Source organism: Aplidium turbinatum, chromosome 1 (genome assembly GCF_918807975.1).
Source record: "Aplidium turbinatum chromosome 1, kaAplTurb1.1, whole genome shotgun sequence".
Lineage (NCBI taxonomy): Eukaryota > Metazoa > Chordata > Ascidiacea > Aplousobranchia > Polyclinidae > Aplidium > Aplidium turbinatum.
In genome coordinates this window covers 57,435,690-57,462,522 of record NC_137472.1, presented here as the reverse complement: position 1 = coordinate 57,462,522, position 26,833 = coordinate 57,435,690, and the positions used below count along the sequence as shown (strand labels likewise).

The window sequence follows — 26,833 nt, the reverse complement described above, 5'->3', positions numbered from 1 at the left end:
AATGTATAAAATATACGACCATTTGCCTAAGTTTGTTGCTCGGATTAAGCATATGGAGAAGTTTATCCACTCTTCATCTTATGGAGCTTGAGTCTGAAGACATTCTACCAATATTACAGAAAGAAGACCAAAAGGTTAAAACTGTTTTACACGACCAACCACGAGCAGCAGAAATTAAAATTCCTCAAATCGCAAGAACCAAGTTAAAAAAGAAGCCCACAACTACAATCAAGCCCGAAGAGAATTATTGCATTATTCTGGTATGGGTTCCAGGTCAAAGTTCACTTGATGAAGAATGGCCGACAGAAGGCTCAGTTCTACCAGGACACTGCAAAATAACTTACTTTCATAAATTTTTGGAACAAGCGTCTATAGTTGTTATTTACCAGAATTGTACAGAAGGCCTATTTCCTTGGAGACTGCACCGGTAAGTAGACAGATATTCAATGAGCAGACTACTATCCACTAAAGATACAAAAAGTTCGGTTTTGTTGTGACAGGCTTCAAATTTAAAGATTTAAAATCAACCAACAAGTCTTAACATGCCCGTTTTATCGATTCTAACTTTTGCTGCATCTTTGAACTGTTTTAACTGTGGTTGATAAAAATAAAGACGAATATGATTGAAACAGCTTATCTTTATGCTTGCAGAGATGAAGATCAATATTTTATATGGTGGTCGACTCTGAATCCTTGGAAGCTGAAACAGAAGTTTGAAAAGCAGATGCTGTTTTACGATAACTTCTTCAATTGGACAATGACCTACCGAAGAGATTCTGATATCTACTTTCCCCTCTGGAGAAAGTCGTCCTTGTATAACAGCATTGTTACTGGTAAAAGAGCTATTGACAGTTTGATCGCTGGTAAAACAAGATCATCGGTGAGTACGTAAATCAAGTCTTTCGTATATCAAAATCTGTCTTTTTCTCATTGGTTTAACGGCCGCAGTAATCCTAATCTTTTCGTTTTGGAGTAAGCAAAGCCGGCTTTATTTGATTTACTGTATTGTGGTAGACAAGTTGACTGGTTACACAGACAGCTTCACGGTTTTAGCCTCCAAGGTGGAATCTCGTCTGTCATCTTCAAAGGTAACGTTTGCAAATGCTAAATTGCTGTAAAATTAAATCACTGTATGATGGTTTGTTTTGGCAGCTGAAGCTCCTTAAAAATCCCTTAAATCTAATGAAACGTCAGTTCTTCTTTGCAATAAGTCCTCTTGTAGTGATTGTTTTCTTCACATGATCGAGCAAGTTTGACTAAATATTGAAACATTCATATGTTTATAGATTTGGATCGAAAATAATTGCCAACCGAGTCCAGCCAACAAGAAACGCATGAGATACGCCGTGCAGCTTGTCCAAGCCAAATTGAAATTAACTTTAATCGGCAATTGCTTTATTTCTGGTGGAAAAATGCCAACGAGTAAAACTTTAACCAAGTATCGATTCTACCTCAGTTTCATTGATAGTAACGGTTGCAAAGACTACGTTACCGAGAATTTGTGGCACCCACTTAGACTTGGTCTAGTCCCAGTAGTGTTTGGTCCCAGCGTGGAAGACGTTATCAATGTTTTACCGCACAAATCCTTCATCCACGCATCCTCGTTTGACTCAGCGAAGGGACTTGCTGACCACCTTTCGTATCTTGAACAAAATGTCAGTGAATATCGGACGTACTTCCACTGGAGGAAGTACCCTAATTTGAACAAAGATGATGACGCCATCATCTCTTCTTATCCTTCCGTCAATTTAGTACGTCACAATGAGCCATCGGGATGGACAAAACTGTGCGCGAAATTTCGAGAAGCAACTTTGAAGCCAATGCAGTCTCGAGTTAAGTCAATCCGAAACTTTGTATTTGATAAAGAAAATCCTGAATGTCTTCAAACGTGAGCACTCCGGAAGAGGAAGATGAAATTGGCTTGCATCCACGTATTGGGTTCGCGGAAGAGTGTCAAAAGGAGTTTTGTAATGCCACAAAACTATAAATGTAAACTTCGCTCCTAAAAAGTTTCAAATCTGTCGCTGATTTCTTCAGGTTGAAGACATGAAAATACTTTCGAGAGTTTATTTTGTTTAAAGAACCAGTTTAACTTTAACTTTGTTGTTTCGCAATTTTTAAATTCCTGTTGGCTTATCTAAAGAGTATCCCAGTATTTTATACCTTACATTTTTGAAGAACGTCAGTATCAGAAGACATTGTATTAACCGAAGCACTTAATTTTTAAAGAGGCCTATTATTTCAACAAGTGCGATGAGGATTCATAAAGTTGAAGATGCTGCAGCTGCATGAAACGGCGACCCAGACTTGTATTACGTCACTATAAGCCTTTATGACATCTAATAAATGACGAAGACTCATGGTATCGCACTTATAGCTCTATCTAGGGACACCCAGTTAAAGCAACCGATTCATCAAAGAATATATTGAACTAAACAAGTCAAAATTCACGTAGCGTTTATATAAGTCCATTACACTTCATTTAGTCTAGTGTAAACGCGGCTTTGTCGGATGAAAATACCCTCAAAAAAGAGAAACTCTTTTCAAAGAAATTTCAATCAACTTAAAGCTCATAACATTTGCTTCAGTTACGTGGCAACCACAATGAACGTTATGATGGAACAGAATGTCACGGTAAAAACTTTAACCCATCGTCATAGATTTAATAAATAAAAGCATAAATGTAAAGGAATAAACGAGTGTGATTTACAAAAATGAGAGAATAAAAAGACCACTTTCTTGGATGTTAGTCTCCACTTTCCCTAAACCACACTCATCTTTTCTTTCACTTTTGTGCTTTTTTTGTTAAATCTATGACCATGATAAAATTTTACCGAATGTCACATTGACGTCATACGCCTCAAGATGTTTTAAATAATAGGGTTGCCAAAACATAAATTTGTGGGCATTTTTGGTAACTCATTTCAAAATTTTATCAATAAAATCTTCAACATCTTTTTCTAATAATATTTAAATAATTCACTGTTGCGAAATCAAATATAACAAACAGCTGAGTTTGATCTCCTATCGCTTTATGGCAACACAGAACAATGTTGTTTCGGCAACCCTGTACGTTGCACTCAGTTTTAAAAATTGGTTTTGTTTGCATGCCGGATGCCTGGGTGTACTGATGCTCCATCGTAATCACAACCTGCACAGCTAAGTCCGTCAGGTTGAACAAAGTTGGAAGTTATGCGAAAAATGTAGTACAAACATTTAACATGTTGGCTACACACTTGCGATAGTTGAAGTTTGTCTAAATATCACAAAAAAAATATCAAAATTTAAAAAAAATTTAAACTTTGTCATTTAAAATAAATATCGATGATAATTTAGTAAAGTACAATAAATGCAACCGTTAAATTTAATTTAAAATATTACATTTTTAAACGACACATTTCGCAATGTTTTCTAGACTGTAAAATAAACAACTGAATACAAACATGAATTAGACGAAACGACAAACAATTTTATACTTTACGTTGGAACTAATGCAAGTTTTCACCGTTTTGTAACGTGAAAGTGATGTCGGCTCCTATATGAAACTTACCTCGCAAAAAACAGTGGATTTAGAAGAACGCTGAGCAAAAGCGAAGAAATAATTTAATCTTTTTAAATTAATATTGCAACACTCAGTCCAACGTTTGCTTGTACGAACAGAATATCTTTCCAGCTATTGACAACAAAATCCGCCCTTTTCACATAGCTGTAGACGTTGATTCAATGTCAAAAAGACAGATTTTGTCAGCTGGACTTGCAGTGTGGAACAATAAAAAGAGTACAAAAATAAAAAAGCATAAACAAAACAACTAAAATTAAAGTATGCTGCTTTAGATTGAACAAAGAAAACAAATCGAAAGATGCAAGGTTTGATGTTTCATGATGAAAGGCTTCATGTCCGTCCGTGTTGGCCTTAACGTTCAGACATGAAACAGGAGTCGCATTGCATTGTGGGAAGGTTTAGTGTAAAACTGGGCCCTAACTTAATTGTACTTAACGTGAAAGATGCATTTCACCTCATAGGCCAATAGGACAGTTCTCTTTTCTAAATGGACTCTTTCTAGCATCAACCATGGCCACCTAAAGATACGGCCTGATTTGTCACATTTTGCAGAAATTTCCAGGTTTTTCTAACTTTGAGCGAACGTTTAAATAAATTTTTCTAAAAATATATTTTTACGTTTTCTTTATTCTTTTCCCCAGATGACACAATACGTTTTAACATTCTCACATGTTGAAAAACAAAGAAAATTTGATTTCGAAGATTTTAGTCAGACTGTTAATTTTCAATAATAGTCTGATTTTGCGTTTTTCAACTTACTTTTTCTCATTTGCTACTGCTTCCCCAAGGCAACAAAAAAGTTTTTTGTCATTAGGAAACCGCAAAAAGTAAAAACATCTCAAAAAATGTCAGTCAAGCACTAGCAGTAGCCGTAATCAAAATCTGAAAAATGTGACAAATAAGGCCGCATCTCCAGGTGGCCATGCATCAACCTTTAAAAGGAAGTGAAAAAGATATGAACTGAAAGGATCGAACTCTAAAAAACGACTCTGAACGAATTTTAATTTTGTAGGCTCGGAAGTTTTCACAGCCTACATGTCCAATCCCTTCTTTGAAACTAAGTAGACAAAATATTGTATAGTGGCTTATCACACCCATCATAATAGGTTACTCAGTAGCACAAGTTTTGTTTTTGTTTTCTTACAAAATATGTTTGAAACTTCTATTCAATTGTAGGCAAGAGAATAGGCTCAAACATTCAGGCCAACTCTACAGTACAAGCGCCAGGTACTTGTAACATTCTTGCAACGTTGAACCGATATCGACATAAAGTAAATTGCAACATAAATGAAGTAAAACGCCCACAACAAAAAAGCAAATCAGAAAAAAAGACCATTTCTAGAAGGCTGCTTTGACAACGTGAATTTCCAAATCGTTGCAGTAGCATTGGTTTCAGTTAACGAATTACGTTAATACACTTTCCTTCTTGAAAGAGGGAAATAGTTTATGACCTATGAAGATAATAACATGATAATTTAAAACAATTGCAATATTGGAAAGCAACTAAATGTTTCAGCGTATGGTAATTTTGAACTAAAGCTTTAAAAATGAAAATTTCCTAAATATAAACCTTAAAAACATAATCTACTTTAATTTTTAGTGTTTTAGCATTTTTGCATCAGACAAAAATCACAAAAGACGACGCATCACATTTTATACTTTCATGTACATGAAAACAATAGGAAATATCTAAGAAAGAGGTGGAAATATATCGACCATGTAATATCCTCATCTTGAACGCGTTCATTGTTGCCAAACAAGGACTTGCTTCTACTAGAAACAGTTGGAGGGAATACGTCTTTGAAAGAATGATCAAATGAAAACATGAAAATGGATAAAAGCCGTGCTTTGAGCTAAAACAATCGTTTCTCATTTTTAGAAATTTCCTTTTCATTGGCAAATGTGTATCACACAGTGCACAACAATACAGCTCCATACGACAGTTTTACGCAATAATTTGAGGTTGATGAAAACATGAAACTGGGTAAAACTGTCGTAACAAATCGCAACAACAACAGACGTTGGCCTGCAAAATGAAGCCACAACTAATTGATCACTGAATCGATAATATCTGTAACTATTTTGCATTCAAACAAGTCTTGCAACATCGAACTCCGAAGTACTTGTGTGAGCACTGACCGTGCTGTGGAACCAGGTAACACCAAGCGAAGTTGTCTGTACAAGCCGACGCTGAAAAAAACACAACGTTTAATCACGTGAAATCAACGTTAAATCAAATTAGACATCGTGCATTAAGTTAAACAAATACGATGGATGATGATTATAGCTCAGTGTACGCGCCCGACTCAAGATCAAGCGGCGCTGGTTCGGCTCACAAGGTGCGCACTTGAGTAACGCATTTCAGGACTGCTCTCCATTCAAGGGCACCTTATGGATGGAATAATTCCCGAGAATTGTAATCCCCGACACAAGCAGAAACTCCATTCTGTCACTCTCGGCAGCAAGGCCTTCGTTAGTGGTTCCTCTACAGTCTACCAGTATGCGAAACTACCAGGATTAGCTCTAAAAGAAGCTTTCCCAGTCCGAGGATAAAGATCAAATTAATAATAAATGTTATTATTTTATTTATTGTCGCTGTACAACTGCAAAGGTCTTTTAGCGACAGGGCTCATGTTTAATTTTTTATCGGATTTTTGATGTCACCACATTATTCTCCGACTCATCCTCACTGCAAAAAAGAACACAATCTGCACCGTTTTTAAAGTCTTCAGTTTGACCGGACCTGGAATCGATCTCACACTTACCAGCACTCGAGTCGAAGGCGAAATCCCACGGCCACTGAGCTGGTACGGTGAATGATGAGGTGTATAGACACTTAATCACTCGATGTGACCTCTTTTTGAACAATTAAACATGCAAGATGCAGCACGGCACTATTCAACTTTAAACTGTATTTTGCCGTGTAGTCCACTTACGTTGTTCCTGGCTTGCTGAGAGGCTGCATTGATATGTGTTGCAGGCTCGTTTGTTGAGAGGCTTTCTATGGTTGCTACAAGCTGAAGACGCTTTGCCTGAACTCAAGCACTTGACTGCTCTCACCTGCACTCCACCCCCACAACTGACAGTGCACTGAAAATGATATAAGTAGTTAAAAAGGTCATCAACTGTTTAACCAGATCACTCATATGAATTCTTTACAGTTTGTAAGAAAGGCTAAGAATGTGAATATAATACAGTAAGCATAGGCTACAAACATAAATGTCACAACAGTTTATTAGTTATCAGTGATAACTTATCACTGTACCAATGTGTACCATCTTACCACGATCAAGCACAGAATGAACGCATTGATACAGAGTTCACTTTGTTGTGCAATAAATATAAATTAATATTAAATAATAAATTCTATTTATTCTCAGAAGGTCCTTATTCTATTTGAATAAGGACCTTCTGATGATCTCCCTTTTAGGGTGAAACAGGCTGTAGAGGTGTAGAGAATAGTAACTACATTTGATGTAAATTAATAACCCGGCAGTTTTTATACTTTTTTGATATGCAACTAAAAAAAAAAAAAAAAAAACGAAATAAAATCAGTTTCGGCATGACATCACTCTCACTAACCTTTTGCCATGTGCCTGCAATCCATCTTGCAGTTCTGTGAGTATTAGAGTAATACATTCGCCGGGGTTGATAGCGCCTAGTATAAGGTTGGTTCTTTACAATGGCTGCCGAAGTAGGGTCCTCATTCGGGCATGTTACTACCGAGCAGATCTTTTGAAGAGAAACTTCTGGTCTGCGAGCATGCCTACATCTTCTAGTGGCCACTGTACGGTATTGGCCGCTTGGTTTCTTGTAGCTGCATTTTAGTTCACGCCGCTGCATCCCATCCCCACAAGTTGCTGAGCACTAGTAAATAAAGGATTGTTGTCTAATGCAGAAGATGTATATTAAGGCTGTATACAGACAACACGTATCAGAGGCATCAGCGACTGCTGAATGGTCAAAACATCAGATTTGTGTAATGAAATAATTCAAAAATTTTGAAAGGAAATTTTAAGAATTTACGTCACAATCTAGGCGGTGGGATGGCGCAGCGGATAAGGCGCTCGCTTTCCAATTATGCAATCCTGGTTCGACTCCCAGCTTAAGCTGGTTGTTGAAAAACACCGCTCATCTCTACCCAGGGTGTAATAAATTAGGTGGGCGTAGTTGCTGAAGGAAAGGCGGCCGACAGAAAGGAACTGTCGTTAGTGCTGAAGGCTTAAGCCTATAATGAGAACCTCATCTTTTCATCCCTGATGCTTGGATCAAGTAGGAGACTCACCTTTACGTCACAATCTACGTCACAATTGAAGAGACTAACCTGATCCCATGCTGTGATAAACCACTGATATTTTCTTTGGCAGAAAGCGATCATGCAGCGTTCTCTGGACTTCGGCTTCGCTGCCTTGTCGCACGCCGAGTTTCGAAGCCTTTTCAACCCGCTGCGGCACTGAACTGATCTCGATCGTTTGCCACGGCCGCACTCTCGGGAACACTAAGTTTAAACGACAACGAAATCATTTTTAATTGTACGCAATGCGACAATTAAAAATTTTACGCCAATGCAAAAGTCAAATAAAAAGTTATTGTAAATTTACGCAGCGGCAATAGGCCTAATGTGGGGCTATGCCAATGTGGGCTAAGTATAAAAGAAACAGAGGATTAATTTTTAGCACCGGGACTTTGCTAAAGTAGTAAAGTTCTTAAGCAGCGCGATATTTCATTTGTTACCGAAACTGTCGGTTTCAGATCCAGAAGTATAGTTGTAAGGTCCGGTTCACATTAAGTTACAATAAGCCGAATAAGCCTGGATGATTCACAACTCCGGAAGTTGTAACTTATGCTTAGAAACCAACTACTCATGACAAACATGAACCAAAACAAAAATTGTTAACGATTTCTGCTGTAGCCTACATTTCTTCTTATCTTCATATCATGCTAAATGCCAAGATGTTACTTGGTTTAATTTACTTGTTGTTTAAAAACGAAACTTCAGTGCAAAAGTAACTAAAACGCATTGCTAAACAAAAAAATTTTGCAATAGTGGCATTTTTCTATAATAACACTTTTCGGAAGTCCCTTCAGGTGTCACAATAGTCGAGTTTCACTGTATTAATGATCCTAAAAGTGTGGGTTAGCCTACAGGAGAAAGGTGGAAGGCACAAATCATAGCAAAACAAGAAAAACATTCTTTAAAAAAGACTTTAATTGGTTAACATAACAACGTTAACGTTTGTTAACTTGTATAAGCATCACTCACCTTTGACCATGAACCTGTGTGCCATTTGGGTGGACATGCCCTCTTCTGGCAGCTTTGACTTTCAGTTGGCTTCTGCAGAGTGGCGCATTCGGAATCAAGGACATGCAAATCTCCGTGCTTGGCTTTCACTTGACAAGAGACTTGTCTACTTTGCAATCCGGTGCCGCAACTTTGAGAACAATCAGTCCATGAAGACGCCACCCATCTGTGACATTACATTGATAATAGCACAAACGCATAAACCTGATTAATAAGTGGGAGCCCATAGCTCATTAGTAAAGCGCCCGACTTTGTGCACATCGAAACAGTAAGATCACTGTGATCTATCACTGTCTATCACTGTGACGTAAGTTGGACAGGTTGAGGATTGACCGCCGTAGCTCGTATTCTACATTTCACCTGCTCATCCGCGTTGGTGACGATCTTTAGTCATAAACTTTCTAAGTAGGTCGTGCGTTTTGTGAAAATCCAAATAAATCAGCTATATAATAACACACGATAACAGATTATAACTTATTGCATGTTTGTATTTGCAATGGTAAATAACTTTTAAAGAATATCTTTTACTACCTGGCAGGACATGATTGGGTGTTGCAATTTCTAGGAGATGACGATGGTCGTGACGTAGAGCCGCACTTTTCATCTGCTACCTGCACCATGTCTTCGCGTAAGCACGTGATCAGCGTGGTTTCAATACCTAAAAAGAAAACAATGCATTGACATAAGGCGCAAGCAAAGGAGCATTGAGTTATGCGACCACCTTCAATATTTTTAAGCGGTTGGATTTCAAACTGACGATTTGGCTGGTTTTGTGATAGCAGGAGTCAAAAAAATCCTAAATCTCACTAAAAACATAGTAAAAGTTCACATCGTGACCCGGTAGGCTACCCAATCCATCTACAAGCAGTTTGCAGCTGTTTATTGATTCGTAGGCTCCTAAACCTGCCAGATTTGGTTATGTGTATTTTCCCATTGAGTTGGCCATACAGAGACGGATTTTTTAAACATGACCCAGTGTGGCCATTTTTCAAATTGGGCCTCATTTGCTTGAGGTATTTTCTTTAAACTGGCCATAAATATATCTGCTTGAATCTTATGCTTAAATTTGAAAGAAAGGTAGAAATATTTCCGCTTAATTTTTTATATTACTGTACTGTAATTCATAACATAAGCTATTTATTCAGAAATAATAACGTTACTCTGCTTTCAATCGAGAACGCATTTCAATAAACTACGGCATTATATCTCTTTGTAATAAAACATGTTAAACCCGCTAAAGTTACTTGGTTTTGTTCGTTCACTGAAAAGAACAACAAAATGTTTCATTTAAAAATAATCTTCACCTCCGGCACATGTTGCAGAACATTTCGTGTACGACACACTCCACTTGTATTCAAGAGCAGCTGGAAGTACGAATTCATTTCGTGCTGCAGTCTTGGTCTGGTTTTCAGAGCTTTTTTGCAAGGAATAAGAAAATCTGATGCCAGGGTTTCTTGACACTATCAAAACCTGGATACATCAATATGAAAAGCAAAGTTAGAAAAAAGCTTGCATTGGCCGGGAATCGAACCCGGGCCCCCCGCGTGGCAGGCGAGGATTCTACCACTGAACCACCAATGCCAAGAATGTTCCCAGACCGGGAATCGAACCCGGGCCGCGTGGGTGAGAGCCACGAATCCTAACCACTAGACCACCTGGGAGACATTCGCTAGAGCTCTAAATTTAATATTTAACGCGCAAATATTGCCTTTTTTCTTTTTTAAAAAACGAGAAAAAATATCGTCTCTTGTTTGCAATACTCGCTTCGGCTGTCAGCGATGCCACATTATTTGTTTTATCTCTCATCAAGGTTTGGTGGCAGTGCAAATTTAAGTATTTTTCAATCACTGTTTTATCGATGCATATTTTAACCCTTTTGGTTTTGCCATCTTTTGTTTTTGTTAGTGCCAAATTCGTGTGTTTACTATGTCGTTCTCTACATGTTCTCTACATCTACGCGCCAGCAATTGAAAATAAAATTGAATTGAATGAAGTTTAACCTAATGCAATAGCACTGCATTCGAACTTTTTCTAGTAGCCTACTTAGTGGGTCCGCCATGAGAAATTAGAACAACAATACAATGAAAGTAATTGATGTGAGGTAAAACAAAGGTATTAACAGAACAAAGTAACTGATTCAATACAGTAGGCCTATGACATGAGATTGATTGATAGACATGCACAAATGCAATATAGCGTTCAGATTGTTAGCTATAACCTTATTTCGGACCAAATTTGTTACTGGAGAAGTCAGACTTGCTCAATTTACAAGTAGCCTACATTATGTCGAAATAAAAATATAAATTTTTACGACTCCCTCAAACAATGAAATTTACTCGGGTTGATGGTACAAAGTTTAGCTGAGTACTGAAAAATTGCAATTCGTTCAGTCGCTTTCGGCAAAAGCAAAATGAGTCATATCGATTTAAAATTGGTTAATTATTATAAAAACAATTTCACAAACCTCAACTAAAATGTCTTCTAGCAACGGTCCATCGGTGTAAAGGTATTCGGTCTGAAAAGCTTTTCTAACATAAGTCCATTCGGCTCCTGCCATCACTGTCGGCCCATACAGATCAACTTGCCAGTTTCCGTTCAGGTAATATCTGCCGTTACAATTTAAACTTTGAGATAACACAACTTTGGTAAATTTAAACCATTTTTGAAGCTCCCAGTAAAACGGACACTCGGACAGGCATAAGCTTGAAAAGCAAATACTTTTTCACAGCAACAAGCCTAGCAGTAGGCTACGCTAGTTTTTTACATTTACATCGATCGAATGTTTGGCGACATTTAATTGGAATTTGGAAAACAAACTACAAAGCCTTCTAAACAATACTTTAAAAATCTTTTCTAGCTCTTTGCTCCAGATGACTTCGGAATCCACCAAAGCTATTGGAACAAGATTGGCAGCTTTGCTTTTGGTTTATCTACAACTCTACAATGTAGCCTATTCCACTTACAGCGAAGGATTTGTGGCACGCTTGATTGCGATGTAACTATGTGTGCAGCACTCTTCTTCCCAAATCTTTACAGTCCTGGCTCCTTTTGGTATCTTTCCCACCGGGTAGTAACCTAAAGACAAAAATCATATGGTCGAGTTTCCATTATTTCACCAATCTTACTTAAAATTGTGTCTTTGTAGCTTGTTATTTAACATTCACTTAAAAAGCTACAACTTACCAACGACATGTCAACCAAAGCATCAATGAAGAGAAAAATTGAAAAGATCAAAACATTGTAGGCTAGTAGCCTAAGCTACACGTCTTAGAATATGTCAGTTACATCTTCTTACCACTTGTGCTGACACTTTTCGTGTATTCTCCGGTCTTAGTTTCGCACGTAGAATTATCCCCATTGCAGACACCACATACGTCGTAAGTGGAGTTTGACCCAAGAATGTTGTCACACCCAACGTGCTGAAATAATGTTGGAATGATTTGTCATTTAATGACTCGACAAAAAGCTAGATTTCTTCATGGTTGTTAGACTAGGGTGAGTAAAATTGCGTTTCAGAAGAAGACTGTCCAGCCAACATTTTTTTCCAATAGTCTAGAAAAATCTACACTGCCGGCAGGTGGCAATAAAAAGCCAATCGAGAAAAAAAATTCAACTTATTTATTTATGTGTCTGTGCAGACTGCAGTGTGTACTGACTACTGATGTTGTACGTATTGTAGCAAAAAAGATAAAGGTGAGTCCATCGGAGGATGAGAAGATAAGGTTCTCATTATGCTAAGCTTTCGGCACTAACAAGAGTAGGGTGGCCAGTTCCTTTCTCTCGGCCGGCCTTTCTTCAGCAACTACACCCACACGATTTATTACACAAGCACCTTATCGGCTGCGCTATCTCACCGCTCCGTGTTGTAGTACTAAACCAAATAAAAAGAATCTACTCACCTCACATTTTCCCTGAATGCAAACGTCAGACGTTGACTCGTCGCATGGTGTTCCATCAATTACTTTATCGGATAACATGTCGAAGAAGTCATAACCTTCAGCTTTGCATAGAAGCTCACATTGTCCTCGACCTAAACAAAATATACAGTGGATCCATTGAATATCAAGTAAGAGATTCAAAATTTGGCTGTCATCATTGGTTATTGCTGCAGTTTTTTCTCCTGTTGCCAGACAACGTGCTATAAAAGAGATTTAAACGAGTAGTCATCTATATCCTTGGTTTCCAACCTATGGGTCGCGACCCCATGAGGGTCGCCTAAACTTTCTATTTAAACAATCTATTTTTACCAGACATACAGTAAATGAAATAATTTTGATTCACATGCTTCATGTATGAAGTTGTACAAACACAACACACAACTGAAGATGAAATGGAGCAAGGCCCGTTATGATTAAACATAAAGATAGCAAACAATATCCAGTCAAAATACACGCCTTGAGAAACAAGACTATAACTTACCAAAGCTTGAGTACTTGGTGAAAGGGATCCATTTGAAGTAACGTCGTCTGTAAGGTTTTCTGTTATATCCGGCACATTGCAGTTCACGAAACGTAAATTGAGATGAAGGACATTTCTAGAAATAATAGCCATGGTCAAAGTTGAATTAAAATTGATTTTAGGTTTACACAATATTCAAAGATGCTTTTGGTCGTATCATACATCAATATAACCAAACCGCTTCTTGACACAATTTGTTTTACAGGCCAGATCCAGTGCTCTCAGAATTGTCGCTTTTTTCTAAAATTGCTTTAAACGTAATAAAATTAGAAAAATGACCATAGGCTAGCTTACATTGATAGGCGATTTATTCGCTAACGACATTCAAATATTTTTCATATCGTTTTTATTGTCCAAAAGATGTTAAAATGATGTAGAAATGCACTATTTTGTTAGTAAGGGCTGTAGTGTTTTTTACAAAATGTAAAACGCTAAAAAAACACTTTGTTTGCGAAGTGATAAGTTTATAGACGTATACCAGGTTTATAGCACATCATTCAGCTGTTAAATTCATTGCATATCAAACTTTGCTCAACGATTTCAGGAACTCCTAAAAACATAAACTTGAAGAGTTGATTGGTGGTACAAGACTTGAAAATTGCGAGTAAAATATTGCTCATGGTAGCTCGAAGCTGCAGGTTTTCGTCTGACTCTCTTTTGAGCAACATTCTACGCGCAAACATTAACTTACGTCTTGAACTCATCACCACGACCATATACGTAGTAGCAACGTTATGTTCTTCAATGCTGATGATAAAGAACGGCTGTTATATCCAACTCTAGCCTATAGTTTGTTAGGTCAATGGTTGCGTCTTCCTATAACCCCAACAAAATCGTTTAGGCCAGGGGTGGGCAACCGCGAGCCGCACGCTGCTCACCCCTGGCCTACACAATTTTGCTTCATCCCTGGCCTTTTCCATTTTGGCCCTAACCCTTGCTGAAAGTATGAATTAGTGTTTATTTGATGTGCGGCCCTAATGCAAGCATTACATTTTCCTAACTGGCCCTTATGTTAAAAAGGTTGCCCACCCCTGGTTTAGGCGGTCTGTTGACAAGCTGATGGACGCAAATTGTAAACAAAACACTTGTTACCTCGTTATTACAGAGTTGGTAGATTTTGTCTTTTCCATTGCAGTGTCTGCCTCCGTATTGAGGGGCTGGGTTGGTACAGGTCCGTTTTCGGTATTGGACACCTCCTCCGCATGTACGCGTACACGTTGACCACGCCCCATAAACACTCCACGTACCGTCAACTGCTTTTGGGCCAGTGCTCCCTGTTGGTACACAAGTACCCTTTCTGCACCACTGCAAACATATTCAAAATCAAAACCAACCTTATCATGTCAAGATCTTGGTTAAACCAAAATTTTAAATAAAGCAATATAGAATAGTTTTAGGAACAAAAAATTTCTTACACTTTTTACTTTCATGTAAAATGATGAGTGGTATATATCGTGTTTTTTTAGTATCTGAACGGTAACAATTGCTTTCAAATATTTCGTAACCTATTTCAAACCGCCAAAAATACCAAAGTATGTGGTTAACAAAAACTAAACGACATATGTGAACAGATGGAGCATGTAAGAGCATGTGTTGGCTTGCGAATTCATTTCAGGAAGGAAAGCATGAAATTCCCCCAAGAATTCAAGATCACAAGCCGTTAGCCTTGACCGTCAAATAAAAGCAACAAAAACTATCGGTAAAGCAACGTAAAAAATGTGTAAATTTAATGCAACTTTTTTGTCTCAATGGTTAACTTTGTTCCCTGGCACAATTCAGATTACCATATTATGTACTCTTTTTGACGTAGATAAACGTTAAAATATTGTAACGAAGCCACGGAAATTGCTACATTTGGCTTCTACTTGAGTGATTGTATTTTCGTGTATTTTTGAAAGTATTTTGTGTAAAGCATTGAAAGTTTAACATAAAAGACAGGAAAAGTGAATTTATCTTGATTCTTGAAGCTGTGAGAAATGCATTTTTTTCATCAGGTTTTGAAAGCAAAACGTTGTTTTTACGTCCCTTGAAAACCTTCAAACATCACGTAGAGATGCAACTAATTTTATATTTCCAAGCTTAAAAAGTTCTATACAGTAACCACAGCCCATAGAACTTTGTCATTTTAGCCAATGCTTCAAAATACGGAATCCTTCGTAAAGTAATTTATATCTTTCCATTGCACTCGTAGTCTGGAGCACTTTACATGACCTTCGCAGCAATGTAGCCTAAGCGTTTTTTTAAATCACAAAATCTTTGAAAGTCGTTTCCGAGTCTAACGTGAAAAAAAAACTTCTCATCAGTTCCAAGAATGAAGACAGAAATATTCGTTTTCATCCGTCCAGGCTTGTATACCTCAACGGCTTATAATAATTGTTTCAAGAATTACACTTTGAAGCTCATTGGAGCGTAAATGATGACGTCAAATGTTAACATAACCAACCAGACAGTATAAACTGCACGGAGGTGATTTATTTATAAAATGAAAAGACAAACAAAGGAGCTTGGAACAATGACAGAAACAACAGTCAAGAACAACCAAAAACTACCCAAAAAAGCAAAGTTGGGAGAAATCTGTTATTGTCAAGTTTTTATTATGCTTTGATAAAAATCTGAAATTGCCGAGTCATTGTGGTGTCCAATGGCAACTGCAGTTGCGATATTTTCTCTGACATTGAAACAACGTAAATGCAACGCGTCAAATTTAAACAGAAATGATTTGAAGAGATGAAGCTGAAAATTCTGTGAAGAAAATCAACCGAGATGCCATCGAAAAGTTCACTTTCGCATTTGTTACTTTTCTGTTGTATTACAGTTATGACTTAACATCATATGCTATAATACAGTACAGTATTCACAACGGTTTGCACTTATGTGATCCTGGTTCGACTCTTGACTGATGCTGGTTGTTGAAAAAACAACACTCCTATCTGGCCGAGAGAAAAGAAGAAGGAACTGGAACTGGTCAGTGGTCACCTTCGTTGGTGCTGAAGGGATAAGAACCTTTCGTTACCCAGCAATGCTTGCTACCAAATATGGATCATACATATGCTGAATGTGCTTAAAATGTGATAGTTGTGCGCCCAAAACTTACCATCTTGCTCCCACATGGCGTCCCTTCTGCAGCTGGAAGATATTTGGTCTCACAAACAGCTGATCTCTCCCGTTGACACCACAGTACCTTGCAAAGGCCATCCTGGCATACAAAAGTATTATTGTAGCTACTTTCACAAACTCAATGACATTTAAGTGACATAAAACGTATTTTGTTAATAAATTAGTCACAAGATTATAGTGCTGGACAAAATTCAAACATTCAAAAAGCGATTAAATCTCTAATCGATGCATAAGTTTGAAACAAGGCAGTCCTATCACATTGGGGTTTATGGTAAGAGTTAAATCCGCATTCACACAGTCTCATTGGAATCAAAATTTGGTGTCTCGTTGATTTCATGATTGTAGACGTCATTTAAACGTAAAATTAATGAACGTTTCAACTAGAAAAAAACTAAAGTGATAAAATGCGAGAAAGCAGACAGACTTGTGAAATATAAGTAAATCCACCTGGTTTGCTGGCAGATATTAATCATGTACTTTTGCAACTATGCTGCAAAAGTCCTTTCGTTTTATAAAAATAAAACATTACTTGATGTTAAGTGAATATAAGAGAAATATAATCAACAAAGTTGACTTTGCTGTGACTTGTGAAACACCACACACAGGCAAATCACCAGGGAAACACATGGATGACTTCAATTATTTATTTAAGTTCGCTGCTAACTGTTATGAAATCACCCATGCGTGACGGCCATCACTGAGGTCTCGTGAGAAAAAATTAGACATTTAAACAAAAACTAGTTGCTAAAACCCCAGAGATAAAATGCTTCCAACAACACTATCAATCACACACTCGCAAGGCTGACAGTTTCAATATTTTATCACGGCAAAAACGATTGGCCAACAATTTCTTACAAAAAGTCTTTGTAAAACTTTTTGTAAAAGTCTTTACAAAAAGTTGTAAAACGATCAATATTAGTGGTAAATCATATTCAATGGCTTTGTGGACGTGCAAAAGAGGTAAATGTAGGTTAATAGAACAAATGGGCAAATCTGCCCAATGAGACATTCTTGACACAAAAATAAACAGAAAGATGGTCTAGTTTTCTACACTTGGCTTTCTAAGGTTAAGGAATACCCCTCTCCCTGATTATGCTAAAACCATTAGAACCCTACTTGGTATCACGTGACGTAAATCACGTGATATAGAATAGATCACCGGATAGTTCGCTTACTGTTGTTCAACATGTACGAAAATTAATTTGATTGAACATCTACCTGCTTGTGCTTGTATCGAAAGCCACACAGAGTAGCGGCGGCGCCAAACTGCCATTGGCACTGTTCTTTTGCTCCATACATTTCGCCAGGAAGCTGAGTCGGTGAGTTGGTGTTGCTCAAAGATGAAGGATGGTTGTCCAAACATATGGAGTTAATGTCTCTGTAAAACAAAAGATACATTAATGACTGTTTAAGTGTTTAGATTTTATACCAACAACAATGATGCCTTTGTGTATTCACATTTCACAAATATATCATAGATCTCAAATGACACACTTAGCAATTTTAAAACTACTGCACTGTGTGTTTCCAGCGCTATTTCCACATCCACAGGAAATGTAAACATTTGGCTATCAATTAGCCGCTGAGTTTACTTTAATTGCAAATGTTAAAGGAATTCGATAACTAAACCAATCCTACTTTCACACCGTTCTAATGTCATTTAATAACAATGGATGTTTTACAATTCAAATACAAATACAAAAAATAAATATGGAAAAGCAAATATAGGCACACTGATTTGAGATTGTATTTCACAAATACATCTCAAATGACACTCTTAGCAATTTGGAAACTTTCGTGTTTTTTAGCACTATTTCTACCTCCACAGGAAATGTTGGCATTTGTCTTCAATTAGCGGCTAAGTTTGTTTTAATTGGAAATATTTTAGAAATTTGATAGCTAAAAAATCTTGCTTTCAAGCAGTTCTCACATCATTTTCTCACAATACGTGTTTTGAAACTCAAGTACAAATACAAAAATACACATTGAAAAAGCGAATGTGGGCACACTGACTCCTTTATGTGCTTCATTTCAACTTAGGAGAAAATAGTATTTTGTTTATTAGGTATTGAAAGAAGGAAATGGTCCTAAGACAAAGCCCATCAGTTAATGTACCACATTTCCCATTACGCTTGCTTTGAAACGCATAAAACCAACGAGTTTTTATTCAAAACTAGTTATTTAAAACTACGTATATTGTAATCGTTCAATATATAGTTTAAAAATATATTTGTTTTTGATGCCAATAAATTGTATCTTAACGTTGATTTAACATCAGTTTAAGGCGAAACATTAATTTTGAGGACAGCCTCACACATGGGATGTTGAAAGGGTTACAGTTGGCTTACAGTATAGCCAAAACATAACCGTAACTGTACAGTTGAAATCTAAGATGTGGGTGGTAGGATGCATTATGTTGATGGGCTAACACACTTAGTGGTGCTTCCATCACGCTAATTACATCCGGTTGGAAGCTTTCGAACAAACTTTTAAAACCGATATAGCAATGGGGCTCATATTCCGTTTGGTCTCTACGCTAAACTTTCTAACGTGGTTTCGTTACGTCTTGATAAGCTTTGTTTTTTAGAAAAATTAAAATTCATTGCGTTTTCAACTCTCAACAAAACTAAACGCAAAGGGCATTCAAAAGTTTAAAGTGATTTGCGCCGTATCATTTAAAGAACTCGGTCTACAAATTGTTAGGGCTTAACTACCTAACTCAGTGATTCTCAAACTTTTTTATTGTGCGGCCCCATTTCTGACGATAATCGACCCCTTTGTGGGTGCAATGTAATCTACGCACTGTAGACCCATTTTTAATTTGTTTGGCAACCCTAAAGTTACGATTTGCTACCCCACTTGGGGTCGCGACCCATAGTTCGAGAAGCTTTGAACTAACAAACTTAGGTCCAAGACAACAGATTTCGATTTGTTTCCATTTCAACATAAAATTTTTATCTTAATTTATTTTGTTTCAAACAAAACCATGATGCAAAATATTTGCTTGTTTCGATCAAAAAGTCGTTTCGAACATTTTTAGCCTTGAAGTGAAAACATAATTTACCCAAATCTTCAAAGAGGCTGCAACGATTTGTAGCTTTCAATATTCGATACAACAGATGGTTACTTCTGAGTAAACTTCAACCTCCTTTTTTCAAAACATCAAGCAAAAACTGTCCATTAACAGAATGTTTATAAACGAAATCATCAGCTACAAAAGACCGAACCTTGTGCCAGCCTGAAAATTTTTTATTGCAAAATTCTAACAACAAATTTCAATGCAAAACGTCAACACAATCCCAAAGCACTGGCACCTGTTGGAGGTTCTTCAAAACTTTCGATTCTAAATGAGCCGTTAAAATTGTCTATTACCAAGTGATGGATCTTGTTTGCATAACATAATTAATTTACAAAGTGTTTATGATTAGATCCATTCGAAACGGTCGCCCCACATGTAGGCAAAAGTTGTTTCAGTTTGTTTGCAATAAAAAGCTTTTTTTTTTTGTTTAACGTTAGCAGACACTAAAACGACGCAACAACAAATAATTACGCTTCTCTTGTTTTCACCAACTTGTTACAAACACACCTGTGAGATTTCACTAATTAAGGGGCAGAAAGCTTACCAAGCAACACCAAGGGACATGAATAGGTTTACTCAGACGACAAATCAACAATTTTTTACATTGATTCAACGTCTGCAGACGTTGAACCAATGTAAAAGGCGGTTGATTTGCTGTCTGTGATGTAGATTTATTCAACATCATAAAAGACAAGCTGTAGTCTAAAAATAACTTAAAATAGATTCTTGGTGAAATGACTAATACCAAACTATTGACTATCTGTTTACAACTAATGAGAAGCTGACCGACACAGAAGCTTAATTGTGGCATAGGATATCTTTAAATATTGCTTCTTTAATTGCAATAAACAGAAAAATAAGACGAACAAAGCACTACAAACAACAAAAATTGCAGAGCTTCATAAAAAACTAAACTCCTCAAATAAAAACGCTGCTGTAAACCCAATTGATCACTGACACTTTTAGTTACAATTCTATGACTCAATCAATAAAAAAACAAAAACATTCGCTTGGGAGGTTAAAAGGTAGTTGTTAGCCATAAACGGTTAACGTCTATACACTTTAAAAATCGCTAATCCAGTTGCGGTTTCGAAAATAAGCATGTCATATAGTTGTTGGAGAAGCGTGTCGCATCGCTGTAATATCTACGTCACGTTAATCTTGTTTGAAATCGGACAACTGATACATTATATTTTCATGTAGAACATGCTCCTAATACAGAAAGACACGGTGCCCTACATCACTATCAGTAGTTCCCAACCTTTTTTCGAAGCGACCAAAGTTTTCTAAAAAATAAACTTTAAAAGTTTTAGAACCCAATTATAACTTGATATCTTAATCTGAAGGCATTCAGAAATAAATATGACGGCAACATTACGTGTTGATAGCGGTTTAAATCGGCCAAAAATAACAGGAAGTAAGAATGAAAGGAGGAGCAGCCTACTTCTACTTGCAAAATACAAACGACCAATAACTTCACTTGTATGATTTTGGTTTATATTATACAAACAGCTACTTTACATTAAACAGTTTTCTTGTTTGAAGAAAAAAAAAGTGACGCAGAATTTTTTTCCGGCCACCCAACTTTGGGTCGCGACCCATAGGTCGGGAACCACTGCTCTACATAAATATGCTAAGCCTATGGACCGGAACCAAACTTTGCCCAGAGATCATTCAACAAGATATTTGAACTAATCTTACCTCAGTGAATAATTAGTTTGTAGGCCTATTTGCTGCGAGCAAGCAAGAGTTGCTTTTTTTTCTCTCTCATATGGCCTTCTCAGTTATTGAACCTCGAGGAATGAAAAGATAGGCCATTTTGTTAAGAATAAATACGAGAAACCCAATCTCAATTTTCGTCAAGTACTAATAAAAGTAAATACTTGCCCTAAAAATTCCGTCAAAGCCTCCCTACTGCACGTAGACCATGTAAAGACACCATTCAGTCCATTCAAGGTAGGAGACATGATGTGGCCATCTCTTTTGCTGCACGGATTGCTCTGTCCGTCGTGTTTCATCCCAAAGCTACGAAGGAATCACACAACGGTTAGGATTCTAGCAAAGTGTGCATTGTTTATACGATAATATGTTGGATAACTCTAATTAAAAGTGTAGCATAATCGAAAGTTCACTTTGACATATTAATATGCTTTTTGTGGAATGCCTATCCAGTGATATCAAAAGTAACTTTTGAATGTTTCAGAAAAGCATTGAAAACATCTCTTTTTTCTACTACTTTCTATTCATCATGAGATGGGTAGGTTGACTTCTAAAAAATCAAAACCACAATGTTGGCAACAGCCAAGTAAGTTACTTTCCTAGGGCTAGGCTACTCAACTATGTCAAACACGCTTTAATTTCCAATAGTTGGCGTAGCCTAATAGCAAGCACTGCTCGCTACAACTTCCAATTTGGACATTTTAATAATATTAAAAAAAGACCTTGTCTTGTTCTAGCTCACAATGCAGAAACTGCAAAGCGTTTGGGAGGTTGTGTTAGTTTACAACTTTACATAACCACGCTACAAAAAGAAAAGCAATCCACCTTTTAATGGGTGTAACCTCAACGAAAAAAGCAGCTTTAAATATTCATGATAAAATGAGGTTATGGCGGTATACTTCTAACCCTGAACAATTTCAACACAATTTTATTACCCTACGGTGGTCATAAAGTTATATCCATTGCTTAGGTTAATGAATGTCCAGTATCTTCAAAGCTTTCGGGTAATCAGTATTTATTGCCGTAGTAAACAACACCTGTGGATCTACGGGTATAAGTTAACAAAGATGGGCTTGGGCGTAGAAGGAAAAACCGCCTTTATACAAAATAACAAAAAACTTCACCACAAACGTTTTAAGATAATTCCTGGGTTACGCCCTAGTCAAGATACAAAAGAAGAAATAAACAACACGTTCTTGTGTAATTTTGCAAGGAAAATTAACACAATATTTGCTTTTGACTTTAGCTGGTCTTATCAAAGCTCATTCGTACTGATCTGTGCTCAAAGGAAGTTTAATTTTTATTCTTAAATCTTTGATCCTGCTGTGCTGTTATCTCAAAGTAAAGATCGAACGTTTGCTACAAAAGAAAACGCTCTTCGCTCTCCAAAGAAATGCAATCGCTTCATGTCCTTTCAGAGTTTGGATAGATTATACCAAACATATACAACCAACCTAGTGAATGAGGGATACCGAAACAATTGTTGTTTTCAGATACACGTCGCATCATTTTTATGTGTAGCCTATACCTAGGTTAATTTCGTTTATTAATTGGTAAAAAAACAAGTGTTTCCCAGAAAAAAATCCACTTTCGTAAATATTTCCACAATCAATATTTTGCTGGAAAAAATCCACACTAGTAAGTATCATCGAGGGAAAAAATGACCTCTGGTAAGTATCCTTCCACCAAACATCCAACAAATATTTTCAAACAAAGTAGCCTATCTGCGAGGAACTTTACTAGTGTGGATTTTTAACCCGAAAGATATGCACCAATATAAATATACAATTGATTGAGTTTCGCTTTTAGCAGTATGATCGTTGCTTACTTCGCAGCATCAGGCTTAAACAGATCGTTAGAATCTACACTGTGAAGTAAATAAATATACAAGATCTAACCTTGGGGTATCAACATTCAGCTCGGAGCGTTGCACAAAAGAAAAAATATACACCAGGGTGGATATTTTAAAAGGACGTTTACAAAGATGAGTTTTTTCAGGGGGAAATTAACTTGGGTGGATTTTTTTCGGGGGATATTTTCTGGGGGGATTTTCACCGGGAGGATATTTGTCTATATTTATTGATTTGGTCAAATACTTGTCCTTTTTGCATCATTTGAAGTTCATAATGTTGGATTAGTGTTACAATGACGTGTTTTAAACCCTCAAACTTGCAACTGAATAGATCTCACAACGAATAACTTAAAACGTCGATACTCACACCAAAAACACGTTTAACAAATACTTCACGTTGGCAGAGACCCAAACCGCTGATGACAATCACACAGCGAAGACAAACATCAACCACAAAATCAAACAATTTCATCGGTCCATTCATGAATAAATCAAACAGATAAAGCGAGAATGAAGTGTTAAGAAAAGACTTTTATGTATAGTAGGCCAGGTTACTAAACCGTCGGTTTCCTTAATTTCAATTTTCTTCGGAAGACAAAAAAAATATTTGTTGATTAAATAAAATGAAAAAAGTATGAACAAAGAACAATAGTAATGAGATTGCAAGTGTCTTTTTGCGCACAAGGTGATTACAGTCACATTATTTCATCCAGGCACTGCAGCCATTGGACTGTGTTGCTATCAAGCTCTGTAAAGTTGGCATTTCTATTTTGAGGTCTGTAAATCGGGCAGTGATGAATGATGTGTTGTGCGGTTTGGGAGATTGATCCACATACGCAGGATGACGATTTGACAATATCCCACTGGAACATATTATAATTAAAACGTCCCACTCCAGTACGAAGACGATTGAGCTTTACCCAATCTTTGCGTGACAACTCTGATCCTGGTGAGAGTGAGGTGCCTGGAGGTACTATCAACTGCTCTGGTCTTAAAGTCTCATTTCACAGTTACTCCAGACACTATGAAGGTCAAAATTAGAACCACAGAGAAGTCAGTGGGAGTTGGGCAAAGACAACCGGTGATCATCCTCATGGTGGCATTGAGAATAACATCAACCTTGGTAGCATGTGCACTGCGATACCAGACCGGAGCAGCATATTCGGCAGTGCTATAGACAAGTACAAGAGTACTTGTACGAAGTGTTGCAGTGCAAGCACCCCATGAAGATCCAGCCAGGTATCTCAGCAGGTTATTTCGTGTTGGCAGTTTGGCGCGGAGAGTTTCAAAATGGTTTTGATATGTGAGTGATCGATCTAGCTTCACTCCTAGGTATGTGGGTGTTGTTTCATGTGTTTTGAAAATATACATTTTTGAAAATACACTATACTCGAATTGTTACGTTTTCTTCGATATGAAGCTTTTTATTTCCTTGTCTATGGGTCGAAGAGTTCTTCGTTTAAGCATCCTTGAGATAGTCAGTATCGTTGACAGGGGTGTGCTTTTGGACCCAGGCCTGGGATAATGTTAGGTTTCATGAACCAGGTCTGGAAACTTGGAGAAACCATCGCATATGTTTTGGATGTAGCACGTTTTCTTAGAAGTATCTTGATTTGGGGGCCGAGTATTTCATTGGTATCGGGCCCAAAATATCCTTTCAACGGCCCTGAGAACAGTTTTGCAAAAAAAAACAGTTGCATTGACAGTGAAGCTGCAAGGGCTGATTCCATGGCTTGATTCCCAAGCTCACAGTCCAATAGAACCCACAACCAGATGTTAATTTTAAACTGCAACAAGCAAGGGATCAATCAAGAATTTCCACTTTGTGACCAAAACGTCAATTTTGGGACCGGAATTTTCAGTTTTAAATTTGAAAGGTTGCTTGAAATAAACAATGATATTAAACATAACAGCTTATCTTCATCAAATGAAGCAAGAACTCAAACTTAAAAATAGAAATGAAAAATTACAATGCAGCATTTTCTTCTTGTCTGTCATATACTCTGTGTAGGATTGCAGCGGATATAGGGTATTTTTAATTGCTCTGATAATAATTCTTTTTGTCACCAAGAGTAGAGCGTAACGACAAGTATAATCCCTTTTTCCTGTTTAAGTCGCCCATAAAACATTAATAATGAAAACATAACTTGTACAAACAATTAGGTTACTGTCGGGAAACCCCACCCAAAACCACCTCATTCAAAAGCGAGCATGGGTGAAATAGGAGAATCGGTCTGATTGCAACCCCAATCGAGACGCCCCGTCTACTACAGGGGGTCGTGGACCGTAACAATTGTCACGCTTTTCAATACTCAACCTCTTGCTCAACCCTAAGAGTGGAATGCGCCAAAGAACACAATGTTTTTTTTTTCGGTTATATTTTCTTGCATTGTATTGGTTTGAGTTATAACAAACTTGTTTTGTTGGTTAGTTTCATCGCTATAACGTGAATTATTATGATTTTTCAAACATCAATTGTAAATCTAAGATTGTTGCTTTTAAATTTAATAAATTTTCACAAAGGTTGTGCAAAAGTTGTTTCCTGTGTACCATGAAGACAGAATACCAGTGTGGCGGTTTTAATAAGAAAAACAAACATATAAATTCATTGCGGTTTCCTCAAGCCAACACCAATCAAACAACTATGTGGAATAAAGCCAATACTTAATTAAGAGATGCCTTATTTGATTAAACAATTTAGATATTTAACGAAGGCAGACCGTTTACTTGAAATCAGATAAGTAAACAAAACAGAAGCAAATAAAAACTGATACAAATTTTCAGTCGAAAATACCTCACACAAAGATTGTGTGATTGTGTTTTATTTAAAAGTTTTATCAGTTGAACGTTTACACAAGGAAGTCTACTGTGCAATGCAACAAACAAAGATTATGACGTCACCTTTACAAACTTTTTTAAATTATGTGAAGGACCGGAAAACTCTCATAAAGCCGCTCACATCGTGTCAAGTGAAGTGGTAGACCAAGCAATACAGTCCAACATATTTTCATTATCCTAATGTTACGTTATGTTAAAAATGGATCTAAATATGCTCGGTGACGTTAGCAAAAATCACAGGCAAAGAGCAGAAACAACAGCAGGTTTGTTGCAGTGTGAGACTATTATTTTGACCTGGTTCAACCCTCTTTTAGTCGGTATAAAGTTGATTTAAATTATTTCACAAAAAAAACACATTGACTGTTTTGTAGAATATTGGTGGTGCTTTTAAATCGAAAATGTGAACGATAGCCTACATGCAGGGTAATTTAAGAAGAACTTCATCCTATTCTCAAAACGATTAATTGTAGCATTTTCTGTAGATGCCAGGTATTTGCTACAACGAACTTCGTACAAATGTATTGCTGCAATTTCTATGTTTTCTTTTCGATTGCCATATAATTAAAATACTATAAATAGGCGTGTTACCATTTTAACGAGCACAGAAGCCTGCAACTTCGATCAAATAGTCAACACTACAATCGGAACGCAAACTGAATAAGTTAAGCTGACGGAGCAAGTATGAGAAAACAATACTCTGAAAATTTAAATGAATGAAAGCAAACTATTACAAAACAACTAATCATGGTAAATAATAGCTCAATGGATAAACATCTGGTTTTTACTCTAGATTTTTTGTGCACGCTAGGCCTATTTTTCCAGACGCATTTCTGAACACACTTTAGTATGTCTCAGTTAGCAAACCAGTTCGTTTTTACATTGATTTTACCTCTGTAAACGATAGAT

General features: G+C 37.0%; 2 protein-coding genes and 2 non-coding genes across 4 annotated transcripts in view; 1 reads left to right on the top strand and 3 right to left on the bottom strand.

Annotated features, from left to right (window-relative positions):
- On the top strand, window positions 1-2,268 carry LOC145783713 (4-galactosyl-N-acetylglucosaminide 3-alpha-L-fucosyltransferase FUT6-like). Its single transcript, XM_082595603.1, has 3 exons — window positions 1-427; window positions 652-880; window positions 1,287-2,268. Exons 1-3 carry the CDS (start codon window positions 81-83, stop codon window positions 1,890-1,892), a joined length of 1,182 nt encoding a protein of 393 aa, XP_082451729.1. The 5' UTR covers window positions 1-80; the 3' UTR covers window positions 1,893-2,268.
- A 2,224-nt stretch (window positions 2,269-4,492) lies between these two features.
- LOC145767641 (A disintegrin and metalloproteinase with thrombospondin motifs 18-like) overlaps window positions 4,493-26,833 on the bottom strand; it is a 60,430-nt gene continuing 38,089 nt past the window's right edge. Inside the window, exons 9-24 of the mRNA XM_082579502.1 lie at window positions 21,406-21,543; window positions 17,658-17,817; window positions 16,417-16,518; window positions 14,415-14,627; window positions 13,284-13,398; window positions 12,764-12,894; window positions 12,160-12,283; window positions 11,828-11,939; window positions 11,329-11,470; window positions 10,169-10,334; window positions 9,396-9,522; window positions 8,826-9,030; window positions 7,887-8,060; window positions 7,145-7,429; window positions 6,499-6,652; window positions 4,493-5,752 (exon numbers count right to left, since the gene is read on the bottom strand). Of these exons, the coding sequence (XP_082435628.1) occupies window positions 5,640-5,752; window positions 6,499-6,652; window positions 7,145-7,429; window positions 7,887-8,060; window positions 8,826-9,030; window positions 9,396-9,522; window positions 10,169-10,334; window positions 11,329-11,470; window positions 11,828-11,939; window positions 12,160-12,283; window positions 12,764-12,894; window positions 13,284-13,398; window positions 14,415-14,627; window positions 16,417-16,518; window positions 17,658-17,817; window positions 21,406-21,543 (2,461 nt within the window). The 3' untranslated portion in view covers window positions 4,493-5,639. The remainder of the gene's footprint in view (window positions 5,753-6,498; window positions 6,653-7,144; window positions 7,430-7,886; window positions 8,061-8,825; window positions 9,031-9,395; window positions 9,523-10,168; window positions 10,335-11,328; window positions 11,471-11,827; window positions 11,940-12,159; window positions 12,284-12,763; window positions 12,895-13,283; window positions 13,399-14,414; window positions 14,628-16,416; window positions 16,519-17,657; window positions 17,818-21,405; window positions 21,544-26,833) is intronic.
- Trnag-gcc (transfer RNA glycine (anticodon GCC)) lies at window positions 10,375-10,445 on the bottom strand. Its single transcript has one exon. It is a non-coding gene; the product is annotated as a tRNA-Gly (tRNA).
- On the bottom strand, window positions 10,454-10,525 carry Trnae-cuc (transfer RNA glutamic acid (anticodon CUC)). Its single transcript has one exon. It is a non-coding gene; the product is annotated as a tRNA-Glu (tRNA).

Bases quoted from the DNA above. Each gene is read 5' to 3' on its own strand.
- LOC145783713 (XM_082595603.1), top strand. From the start codon at position 81: ATGGAGCTTGAGTCTGAAGACATTCTACCAATATTACAGAAAGAAGAC. The intron at 428-651 runs GTAAGTAGACAG...TTATGCTTGCAG, and splicing joins TTTCCTTGGAGACTGCACCG to AGATGAAGATCAATATTTTA. The intron at 881-1,286 runs GTGAGTACGTAA...ATATGTTTATAG, and splicing joins CTGGTAAAACAAGATCATCG to ATTTGGATCGAAAATAATTG.